Here is a 12,846-nt window from a genome sequence, read left to right on the forward strand (position 1 = left end):
AGCCTCGCATGCTGTGTTTCCTTGGTCTGGATAGTCCTTTCGGCCAGGCTCTAGAATGTTTCCATGTGTTACGAGTTTCAAGATGGAGCTCTGGACCACATATTGTGTAGCTGAGGGAAAAGAGATATAACAGCAACCAGAGAAACTACTGGAGACAACGCTCATAGCCTCAGATATCAACAGACCAATGCCATTAAGTACATGAAGTGAAGAAGTGACCCTGAAGTTTGATATTATAGGTAACTAGAGCCTTGGAATAATAGGGTTCATGACTATGATTCAGTATCTCAAATATATAGTTTTAAAAAAAATTTAGTAAAAGGAGAAGGGGAAATAGCAATGTTCCCAGGGAAGAGGTAAACCTGTGTGGTGATCCCTCAACTCCAGAAATTACTTAACCTTGATTTGCTTTCTTCTTCAAGCAGAATGATTTTCCAATCAGAAGAGACAGAAGAAGGGAAAAAAGAAAGTTACAACCCAAAATTGGTGATAAAACTATCAGACTTCTTTGAATGAGTTCAAGACACCTGTACCAGTGAAGCTAGGGGATGAGAGACTTAGTATCATCCACAAAAAAGAAAACAGAAAACATATTAGGAGACTAAAGCTGGTTAATTATCAAATTTCCCAGAAAATGAACATGGAAGATTAAGGAAAACACAGATTGGTAAAGTTTGTTATTATTTCTTGGCAAAATCCAAGATAAGAGGTGGTCAGAGAGCTTTTTAGTCATTGATCACTAGTAACCAATATGGTGTTACCAAGAATAAGTCAGAGCCAATCAAGTTCATTTTTCTTTTGAAGATGGGATTCCAGATTGATAAGGCAGGGTCCTGTGGATATAGTAGTATTCCTTCATTCTTGCAAAATGTTTGATAAGGTCTCCTATAATCCCCCTGTAAAGAAGGCCAGATGCAGAGCCATTAGGAGGATTCAAAACTAGTTGACGTGTTCTCAAAATTGTCCTGATATTTTAACTAAGCAACTCAGGCTCCCTTTGGCTCAGTCTCCATTAATGATGTTTATCAATGCCTTGGATGAAATCAGAGAAAGTGTACTTACCAAACCTGTGAATGAAACAGAGCTACAAGGTGTCATCAGATCTCAGGCAGCAGAAATTTGGGAGGAAAGATGAAGAAACAGGAAATCTAAAAGAGATGTGTGGGAAACTTGAGGAGCAGGTGCCACTACGGGCCAGAGGCCAAAAAATCACAAAGAACAAACACAAGAGGGTACAAGAAGGGCTTGACAGCCCTGATATCCAGAGCTGAAGGGAACAGAGTAAAGTGATGGGTTAAAGTGACAGGTAAAATCATCACTACCCTAAGATTCAAAGGAATGAGAAATCAGGGGCAAAACAAGGGTCGGGGGGGTGAGGGGAAGATTCTTTTTGAATCCATGGTGGGGCGGGACAACTGTTATCATCTTCCACCTTGGAGACAGCAATCCTGCAAGAGTAAAGTCCAGAGCTGGATCAGAAAAGAAAATCAACTGGCTGGGTAATGGAGGAAGTCAGAGAAGCATGGGAAGAGGTGGATCCCTGGCAGGAAGTGAGAATGAGTACAGCTGATGACGGCATTGCAGTTCTGTAATTTCTGGATGGTACAACCTCAGCGTGCCAGAACGCTGGGCCAAAACAACATGATTTGACAGGAATTGATGTGAAATGTGGCACTGAGGATCAAAAAAATCAATTGCACAGCATGGGATGGGGGCTTGGAAGCTATTCATTTGAAAACCAGCCTTAGTTTTTGGTCAACCATAAGGTTGACCCAAGCCAAGAGTGTGACTGGGCCTACTAAAATCTTAACCCAATCTTGGGCTTCACAAGTGTATTTGGTGCATGTTGGAAATACACTCTCTGTTCCCTGGGTACTCTCACCAGTTGGCCGTAGGTGGAGCTGTATTCCTTTCTGGGTGCCATGGTTTGGGAAGACCACCATAAAAATTGGAATCTGTGCAGAAAGCTATCAGAAAAGTGAGAATTCAGAGAAGCATCTTACGATGAAGAGTTGATGGAACAGTGTTTAGCCTGGATAAGAGAAGGCCACAATTCCAAATCTTCACCAATTTATTTCTTACAAAGTAGATGTGCCCTGACTACCACTAGTTGGGGGCAGTCACAGGGAAGAAGGGACTCTCTCACATTCAGAACCACTCAACCATGAAACTAGCTGCCTTGAGAAAGGATACACACTCTGTCACAAAAAAGGGAGAGAGAGAATTCCAACCAGGCTCCATACCATCAGGACTGAGCCTGACTCAGGGCTCAAACTCAAAAACTGTAAGATCATGACCAGAACCAAAATCAAGAGTCGGACAGTCGACTGACTAAATCACCCAGGCACCCCTCCCCCAAAATTCTGTTTTAGAGAAGCAGTAATTAATATTCCAACTTTGAATTTTATTTATTCTTTTAAAGATTTTTTTTTTAATCTTTTTTCAACGTTTTTTATTTATTTTTGGGACAGAGAGAGACAGAGCATGAACGGGGGAGGGGCAGAGAGAGAGGGAGACACAGAATCGGAAACAGGCTCCAGGCTCCGAGCCATCGGCCCAGAGCCTGATGCGGGGCTCGAACTCACGGACCGCGAGATCGTGACCTGGCTAAAGTCGGACGCTTAACCGACTGCGCCACCCAGGCGCCCCTCTTTTAAAGATTTTTTAAGTAATCTCTACACACAATGTGGGGCTCAAACTCACAATCCAAGATCAAGGGTCGCATGTTCCACCAACTAAGCCAGCCAGGCATGCCCCAATTTTGGATTTTATCATTCCTAATCAATTTCAAGTCATTTGAGAACTCTAAGAATCCACTATGGCAAAGATGAGCATCCTTGCTGAAGTAAGACATATATGATCATTTGTCTTATGATCATATAACTCCTGCAAGAGGCCTGAATGGGCTAGATAATACTCGGGGCATTTCTCAGGGTATGGGCCAATGTCAGCTTTTCCTGCAGGACCTGTGAAGCACAACATTCACCTCCTCCTCTTCTTGGGAACCTCGTGGGAATCTCAGGAGTGGTACTGTAACACATTAATTTTCCTCTCCCTATACTCCATTTTTAAGAGGATGCAACTATAATCTATTTCCTTCTATTTCTTTTTTAATTTTTTAACGTTTTATTTATTTTCAAGAAGGGGGGGACAAGGAGGGGCAGAGAAAGAGGGAGACACAATCTGAAGCAGGCTCCACACTCTGAGCTGTCAGCATAGAGCCCAATGTGGGGCTTGAACTCATAAACGTGAAATCAGGACCTGAGCCAAAGTCAGATGCTTAAGGGACTGAGCCACCCAGGCACCCCTCTATTTCCTTCTTATTGACTTAACAAGTGTTATCTTTTGCTTTCATTTCTTGAAAACAGCAGGAAAAAAAAAACATCTAATTAAGTTTAAGATGTTCTCCATTGAGATGCTAATCAGCTAAATAAAAAGAATCTCTAAACACCTGTACAACCATTTATACTGATTAGCTTTCAGTGTACTTTTTTTAATACATTGGTTTCACATTATTTCACAGACAAGTTCTTAGAAGAATCTCCATTTATTTGTTCACAAAAGCACTTGGTCTGTCATATTTATGGCAAACATCTTAATCCTATATAGGTTGCTTTTTCCCTATTCTATTTCCAAGAAATAAAAACAAAAGACAATACTTGTCAAAAATGAGAAAAGACCACAATTTCTTTGGTTTGTGTTGTGAAGTTTTGGGGTCATAGAAATTTAATTTTTTTCACATAATCAAATAGCTGCTTGTTCCATTGTGCTTCCTCCCACTCCCCATAGACTTAGGAATTCTTTCCACAACCTACGACCAGATAGACACCCAACCATATTGTCTACATTTCTGTGTTTTTTTATATTTATTATTACATCAAATGATGTGACATGAGACTTTATTTTTTTCAAATGCTTAAGGAAACGTCTTAGCTTGATTTCATGAATGATCATCTTTTCTCCCATGGATTTGGGATGCCATATTTACCACATACTAAATTCTTATATCAATACCTATTCTAGGACTTTCTATTGGATTACACTGACATGTTCAACATTTTATCAATATCTTGTTTAATTATTTTAGCTTTATTAGTTTTAAAATCTGGTACATCAAGGCCATCCTCATTACTTTTTTTTTAAAGATATTTATTTATTTAGATTCAGGTTAGTTAACATACAGTGTAGTATTAGTTGCAAGAGTAGAACCCAGTGATTCATCACTTACATATAACACCCCGGGCTCATCCCAATAAGTGCCCTCCTTAATACCCATCACTCATTTAGCTCACCCCCCCCCCACTCATTCCCCTCCAGCAGCCTTCAGTTTGTTCTCTGTAATTTAAGAGTCTTTTATGGTTGCCTCCCTCTCTGTTTTTATCTTATTTTTCCTTCTCTTCCCCTATGTTCATCTTAAATTCCACATGAGTGAAATCATATGATATTTGTCTTTCTCTGATGGACTTATTTTGCTTAGCATAAATACACTCTAGTTCTATCCATGTTGTTGCAAATGGAAATATTTCATTCTTTTTGATTGCTGAGTGGTATTCCATTGTGTGTATGTATGAGTGTGTGTGTGTATACACACACACAGTCACACACACATCTTTTTAATTTTATTTATTTATTTATTTATTTATTTATTTATTTAATGTTTATTCATTTTTGAGAGAGAGAGAGACGGAGTGTGAGCAGGGGAGGGGCAGAGAGAGAGGGAAACACAGAATCTGAAACAGGCTCCAAGCTGTCAGCATAGAGCCTGATGCAGGCTCAAACTCATGAACTAGTAAGATCATGACCTGAGCCAAAGTCAGATGCTCAACCAACTGAGCCACCCAGGTGCCCCTTAAGTTAATTTATTTATTTTGAGAGAGAGAGAGAGGGAGAAGGAGAGGGAGGATCCAAAGCAGGGTCCATGCTGACAGCGTGGAGCCTGATGCAGGGCTCAAACTCATGAACTGTGAGGTCATGACCTGAGCTGAAATCAAGAGTCGGATGCTTAACCAACTGAGTCATCCAGGTGCCCCCTATACCACATCTTCTTTATCCATTCATTAGTCAATGGATATTTGGGTTCTTTCCATAATTTGGCTATTGTTGATACTGCTGCTATGAACACTGGGGTGCATGTGTCCCTTCGAATCAGCATTTTTGTATCCTTTGGAAAAATAGCTAGTAGTGCAAGTGCTGGGTCATAGGGTAGTTTTATTTTTAACTTTTTGAGGAACCTCCACACTGTCTCCAGAGTGGCTACACGAGTTCACATTCCCACCAACAGTACAAAAGGGTTCCCCTTTCTCTGCATCCTCGCCACATCTATTGTTTCCTGAGTTGTTAATTTTCACCATTCTGACAGGTGTGAGGTAGTATCTCGTTGTGGTTTTGATCTGTATTTCTCTGACGATGGGTGATGTTGAGCATCTTTTCATGTGTCTGTTAGCCATCTGGATGTCTTCTTTGGAAAAGTGTCTTTTCATGTCTTCTGTCCATTTCTTCACTGGATTGTTTTCTGGATGTTGAGTTTAATAAGTTCTTTATAGATTTTGGATACTCTTTATCTGATATGTCATTTGCAAATATATTTTCCCATTCTGTCAGTTGCCTTTTAGTTTTACTGATTGTTTTCTTCGTTGTGCAGAAGGTTTTTATCTTGATGAGATACCAACAGTTCATTTTTGGTTTTGTTTCCCTTGCCTCTGGAGACGTGTCTAGTAAGAAATTGTTACTACTGAGGTCAAAGACGTTGCTGGCTGTGTTCTCCCCTAGGATTTTGATGGTTTCCTATCTCACATCTAGGTCTTTCATTCATTTTGAATTTATTTTTCTGTATGGTGTAAGAAAGTGGTCAAGTTTCATTCTTCTGCATGTTGCTGTACAGTTTTCCCAGCACCATTTGTTAAAGAGATTGTCTTTTTTCCCATTGGGTACTCTTTCCTGCTTTGTCAAAAATGTGCCATACATTTATATGTCCATTTCTGGGTTCTTTATTCTGTTCCATTAATCTATGTGTTTGTTTTTGTCCCTGTACCATACTGTCTTGATGATTACAGCTTTGTAATACAGCTTAAAGTCCAGAATTGTGATGCCTCCTGCTTTGGTTTTCTTTTCCAAGATTGCATTGGCTATTTGGGGTCTTTTCTGGTTCCATACAAATTTTAGGATTGTTTGTTCTAGCTCTGTGAAGAATGCTGGTGTTATTTTGATAGGAATTGCATTGAATGTGTAAATTACTTTGGGTAGTAATGACATTTTAACAATATTTGTTCTTCCAATCCATGAGCATGGAAATGTTTTTCTTTGTGTCTTCTTCAGTTTATTTCATAAACTTTCTATAGTTTTCAGTGTATAGATATTTTACCTCTTTGGATAGGTTTATTCCTAGGTATTTTATGATTTTTAGTGCAATTGTAAATGGAATTGATTCCTTGATTTCTCTTTCTGCTACTTTAGTATGGAAATGCAACCGATTCTGCAACTTTGCTGAATTCATGTATCAGTTCTAGCGGTTTCTGGTAGAATCTTTTGGGTTTTGCATGTAGAGTATCATGTCATCTGTGAAGACTGAAAGTTTGACTTCTTCTTTGCCAATTTGGATGCCTTTTATTTATTTTTGTTGTCTGATTGCTGAGGTTAGGACTTCCAGTACTATGTTGAAGAACAGTGATAAGAGTTGACATCCTTGTCATGTTCCTGGCCTTAGGGGAAAAGTTCTGTTTTTCCCCATTGAGGATGATATTAGCTGTGGGCCTTTCATATATGACTTCTATAATGTTGAGGTATGTTACTTCTATACCTACTTTCTTGAGGGTTTTTATCAAGAAAGGATGCTATATTTTGTCAAATGCTTTTCTTGCATCTATAAAAAGATCTTCTTGATGTGTCTCACTTTGATAAACTGTCAAAATCCAAGTACAAGTCCCATGGGGAGTTTGAATTCACATTAAGAATATACATTAATATGAGATGGGAATGCAAGCTGGTGCAGCCACTCTGGAAAACAGTATGGAGGCTTCCTCAAAAAACTAAAAATAGAACTACCCTACGACCCAGCAATTGCACTACTAGGCATTTATCCAAGGGATACAGGTGTGCTGTTTTGAAGGGACACATGCACCCCCATGTTTATAGCAGCACTATCAACAATAGCCAAAGTATGGAAAGAGCTCAAATGTCCATTGATGGATGAATGGATAAAGAAGATGTGGTATATATATACAATGGAGTATTCCTTGGCAACCAAAAAGAATGAAATCTTGCCATTTGCAACTACGTGGATGGAACTGGAGGGTATTATGCTAAGTGAAATTAGTCAGAGAAAGACAAAAATCATATGACTTCACTTATATGAGGACTTTAAGAGACAAAACAGAGGAACATAAGGGAAGGGAAACAAAAATAATATAAAAACAGGGAGGGGGACAAAACAGAAGAGACTCACAAATATAGAGAACAAACTGAGGGTTACTGGAAGGGTTGTGGGAGGGGGGATGGGCTAAATGGGTAAGGGGCATTAAGGAATCTACTCCTGAAATCATTGTTGCACTATACGTTAATTTGGATGTAAATTATTTAAAACAAATTAAAATTAAAGAAAAAAAAAAAAGACGACACTTGCTGGGATGAGCACTAGGTGTTATACATAGGGGATGAATCACTGGATTCTACTCCTGAAATCATTATTGCACTGTATGCTAACTTGGAAAGAAATTTATAAATAAATACATACATACATACTATTTATTATATATAAAAGAATATACATTAATATGAGAATAACCAAGGTATTCATAATAGTCTTCCCATCAAAGAACATGGTATGTATCTCTTTTTATGTTATAAAATTTTTTTTTACATTCTTCAAAATATTCTACTTTTCTTCACATTGGGCCCATCTATTTCTTTTCCTTAAAGTTTTCCTATTTTCTTATTTTTTTCACTTAACAAACTAGCTCTTGGATTTACTTATCAAATTTACAATTTTTGTTTTCCAAAGCATCATTTAGATTTTTGTTGTTTTCTTTATTCTGCTTTATGTTTGTTTTATTAGTTGTTTCTTCCAACTTCTTTCACTGAATTTTCACTTGACCAATTTCCTTATTAAATCATAAAATCACCTAAGGCCATAAATTTTACCCTGAGTATAGTTTCAACTGCACATAAATTGTTAAAAGCAGACTTCTAGTTTTAAATTTTCTCCTAACTGGGGTGCCTGGGTGGCTCAGACAGTTGAGCATCCAACTTCGGCTCAGGTCATGATCTCACAATTCATGGGTGTGAGCCCCATGTCGGGCTCTGTGCTGACAGCTTGGAGCCTGGAGGCTGCACTGGATTCTGTGTCTCCCTCTCTCTCTCCATCCCTCCCCAGTTCATGCTCGCTCTCTCTCTCTCTCTCAAAAATAAATAAACAAAAAATTTTTTTTTCTCCTAACTAGTCTAGAATGGTATAGTTTTGCTTTTCTGCTTGACTTGGGAGACTGCATTCATATTTCTGAATGGCTGGATAGTTTTAATTAAGTTGTTGATAGTTATTAATTCCTATTTTATTATATTTGGAAGAGATATATAGTTTGTTATTTGGGTAATTTATTGAGTTTCTTTGATAGCATAGTATGTGGTCAATTAGGTTAGATTATTAAATGCTTATTGAAATTCCCCATACCCCTATTTATTTTTTTGTCTTTATGTGGCCAAGGCTAAGAGGTATATATTGAAGTCACTCCGGATGAGAGTTTTCTGTCAACTTTTCCTCCTTGGTAGTTCTTCCTCTTATGACTTGATTATATACTTTTTCCTGTCACAGATAAAGGGCTCCTTGGCCTCTGGTGTTTAGGATTGCCACTTCCTTCCAGTCCACTGTCTATGCCACCCCTTGTCTTGTGATGAGCTTCAGAGCTGATGACACACTTTCATATCCAACACCTCACTTGTCCTCATAACAATGCATTAGAGAAACAAGACAATTATTGTCATCACCACTGTTTTACAAAAATGCCAACTGAAACTTAATGACTTGCCCAAAGTTGCAACACACTACACTTATCTTGAAACTTGTCGTTTGGTACACTTATCATCATCCCACTTTGTGTAATCATGGATCTGTCTCCTTAGCTGGACCACAAGTTCTGAAAACCTGGACCCATATCTGTTTCCTCCACAACACTGATGCACTGGCTGTCTTCGGGCAACGTTGAGTGCCTGCCTGCCCACTGCCTGGCCACTGTCCCTTCTGCCATTGCCTTCCCTATTCATTCTCTGAAGGATATCCCACTGTGGGTTGGGATCTTGGGGATGAAAAGAATAAAACTAACGTGATGTAGCAAGAGATTTACCGATGTGCAGCGAACAACTGTGATTGAAAGAGAGTCTTCAGCTTCCCTGAAAAAAAAAAAAATAAAGAAAGATAAAACATTTCCTCATTCTGGGTGCTGTGTGTGTGTGTGTGTGTGTGTGCATGTGTGTGTGTACACGCGCTCACACCAAGGTCAAAAAGATTGGCAGAATTATAAACCAGCCTCTTTTGCCTCAGCATCTTTGGCTCAGCAACCCTGAGAAAGACGTTGAGAAAAGCAATGTTCTGCAAACGAACTGAAGCTGTCCCAGAATACCCCTCCCACCTTGAGGGAATCTTCAAATTTCCACCTCTGCCATCTAGTCTATACCTACAGCCACTTAATTAAGTCACTTAGGTTTAATTTAGTCTATATGATGGGGAACTCATATAGTTGGTATGACCATTAGCTAGGTTTATGTCAAAAAAAAAACTTTTAAGAGAAAACATAGCAATAACACACATAACTCAGGTTGTTTTTTCAAACAACTTAGGCTAAACATTTCACTAAGATTGAATGCATGAATGAATGTGTATTTCACATAAATCAGATAAAAGCCAATCAGTTTGTGGTGCTTGGGCACACAAGGTCAGTGTAATGAGCCGAATCACATATCAAGATACTATACATTTCTGTCTTGTTATTATGTCTTAGATTCCAAAAATGATAAAAGTCAACCAGACAATGGCCTAACTTCCATCTTGTGTTAGAGGAGAGAACTGGAAATCAATCCATATTTTCCTTTTTCTTTGCCATTGCTACATAGAGAGGCCATTTGCAAAATAATTTCATTTGACTTCTTGCAATATGAGCATTTAGGCCAATTGCTGCTGGTGTGTTCCTTCCTCAAATGGGTAAAATCAACCTGCAGCTGTGTCTGGGGATTGCCTCATTTCCATTTTCCATAAGAGCAGGCCTTTCCCGAGATAATCTACAATGAACCAAGGTCCAAGTGCTCTCAAAAGGACATTCAGGCCTCACAGATATTTGGAGGGATTAGAGAGGTTTTGTTGTGCCAGTGTTTTGCTTGGATTTTTCCCTTTATAAGTGGCAATGGCACTGGGAACTAAGCTAAAAAATAAAGCAGTCCTGGGATCTCCACATGCACTGTATGGCAGAGAGCACAGATGGCTCAAGTAACCTCCCTGGTGAGAGGTCTTCGAGGGCTCACCCTTCCAGGAAACGAGGAACACCTGAACTTGCTGTGTCAGCGTTGGAGACCCTCCACCATGTGGGCCTTGCTTCCCAAAAGCTTCCTTTAGGCATCTGGTGTCTTAGGCAAACTGACCTGTTCAGCATCCCCGCCCCCACTCCTCACCCAGCGGTTCCTGCTTATCACTCCTTTGCCTGGATTGACCTCCACCTCCATCCACCTTTCAAGGCCAAATTCTACCCAGCATTAAAGGTACAGCTGAATTACTTCTGGACTCCTCTGTTTTCTCAGACCGCCACTTCCCCCCAAGTTGGAGGAATCTGTAGCTTTTACAACCCCTTTCCTGTGCTCCTCTTGACCCACTGTCTGCCCTCAACCTCACAGGGGTGAGCGTGAGGCACTTCCGCACTACCAGCCTGCAGGTGTCTGGGGAGCAGACCCTTTGCCCCACCAGGCTCTTTGCCCAGAGAAAGTGCTCAGTAAACAGACTGCGTTCAATGTTACCTAACCACCCAAATGCCAGTCTACCACTTTAGTTTGACAATAATTTGGCTTGTTAGTCACAGTCTGATCTAGCCTGGCCGAAATATTAGTATCGCTGAAAATCTAAACTTAATTTGCTGGCATTGATCATCTTTGAGAAAATCACCCAATAACTGGGAAAGCACACTTCATGATTTCCATAACTATATGTCATATTCTGGAATGAAATCATCAAATCCTTTCCTGAGGCTGCCCCACCCACTCAATTTATTCTCTGGTCATCCTGAAGCAATATTGGCGTTGGTTGAAAGGCTTCTATTTTCTACAACTTTGATGGATTCTCTATAAATCTTAAGCTGTGTATGCCTGTCTCTCCACAGTGAGACTGCGTGCTTCCTGTATTTTCATTTTCTCTTACTCTGATTTTCTGACTATTACCTATTATTCAGTGTGTGCTGTACATGATATTCCTTGGGAAATGAAAACCACCCCACTCACAAAAGAGGCATTATCTAACTATCTTCAAGTTGGCTTTCATGGAACTCTATTTCTCATTTCTAATATTTATATTAAAGTCATCAAAACAGTGTCGAAAAATTTGAAAGACAAAGCCCGTAGGTGCCTATGAAATGTCCGTGAGCCCTCTCCTCTTCTGTCACTTACGTTCCTCTGTCTTAAAACCGGGGTCAGCAATTGGTGCTAACTATCTTCGCTCGTTCAACTGAGCAGTCACCGTGCACCTGCTCTGAGAGAGATCACGGTCCAGGCAGGAAGTGACGCAGGTCACAACGCCACCAGGGAGAAGGCGGCAGCTGCCAGGTCAGTGAGACTACATATATGCCAACCAGGCTGTGTGTCCAAGGGCATTTAAGAATATTTATCAAAAGGATTAAAGAAGAACTGACAGGTTTAGCGTCAATTTAGTTCGATCTTTGGCATATGTCACAACAACCCTAGAAATCCTTACTGGGTAGCGTCCACGTGTTATTCATAACTACCTTCCCTGCAGTGGCTGGCACAGTGTCTAGCATAGCAGGGGGGTCATAAATACAGCACCCTGTGTCCCTCTGTCACTTCTCTAGGCAGATGAAGGGGAGTACGGTGTAACCGAATTCTAAAATGAGGCAGCTACTGCCACTTTAAAGGAGCCTGGTCCCTATTAAAACCATGAGGAGATCAATTATGTCATTCCTGTCCTGTCACCCATCTTTGCTCTGTGATCATCTGTGTAACTCTGGGGATAATGGAGGCAATTTAGTACCTCAGTATATCGGCTGCTCGTTCACAGGAAAGACTTTCGGCAGGCTCGTTGTTCATTTGGAGGATCTGATCACCAGGGAAAAGCTTGCCGTGAGCAGAACCTCCTGTTGGACAGAGAAGAAGTAATTGGTGTTCATGCCAGGAGGGCCCAGACCCCAGGTGTCACAGCAGCACAACTGAATGGCAGGCTGATCCAGTCCCCAGGGCACCAGCTCATTCCCCGAGCCTCCAAACCCCTCAGCCAGCTTTGGGCTCGCATGAGTCTGTTTCCCTATTTACAAAATGTAGATAATATACCTAACACCCATCACCTTCAAGGGATATTAGGAGACTGTCCTGGGAAAAAAACTAGCAGAAACCCCCTGAATCAACAGGGCTGGCAAGTGAATCTATTACATTCACCTCTAAAAAACTCTGTGATGTGTGTGTGTGTGTGTGTGTGTGTGTGTGCGCTCGCGCACATATGCGTGTATACGTAAACCAAAATTAGATTTTAACTAGACCCAGATCTCACATCAATACATAGCTGATGTATGAAAACAAACACTAGACATTTTCAGCCTGTTCTTCTTCACCCTGATACAGCCTATATTTTACAAAGACTCAGGTGAAAACAAA

The 12,846-nt window shown here is 40.2% G+C and overlaps 1 protein-coding gene across 7 annotated transcripts in view; it reads right to left on the reverse strand.

Annotated features, from left to right (window-relative positions):
* FRMPD1 (FERM and PDZ domain containing 1) overlaps nt 1-12,846 on the reverse strand; it is a 144,105-nt gene that overhangs the window by 24,702 nt on the left and 106,557 nt on the right. For 6 of the 7 annotated variants that reach the window (XM_058694867.1, XM_058694864.1, XM_058694866.1 and 3 more), the window contains 3 exons: nt 12,230-12,332; nt 9,333-9,378; nt 762-896 (listed from right to left, as the gene is read on the reverse strand). In XM_058694867.1, coding sequence (XP_058550850.1) covers nt 762-896; nt 9,333-9,378; nt 12,230-12,332 — 284 coding nt within the window. The remainder of the gene's footprint in view (nt 1-761; nt 897-9,332; nt 9,379-12,229; nt 12,333-12,846) is intronic. The other variant, XM_058694870.1, reaches the window with a different exon arrangement.

Source organism: Neofelis nebulosa, chromosome 12, assembly GCF_028018385.1.
Source record: "Neofelis nebulosa isolate mNeoNeb1 chromosome 12, mNeoNeb1.pri, whole genome shotgun sequence".
Classification (NCBI taxonomy): Eukaryota; Metazoa; Chordata; class Mammalia; order Carnivora; family Felidae; genus Neofelis; species Neofelis nebulosa.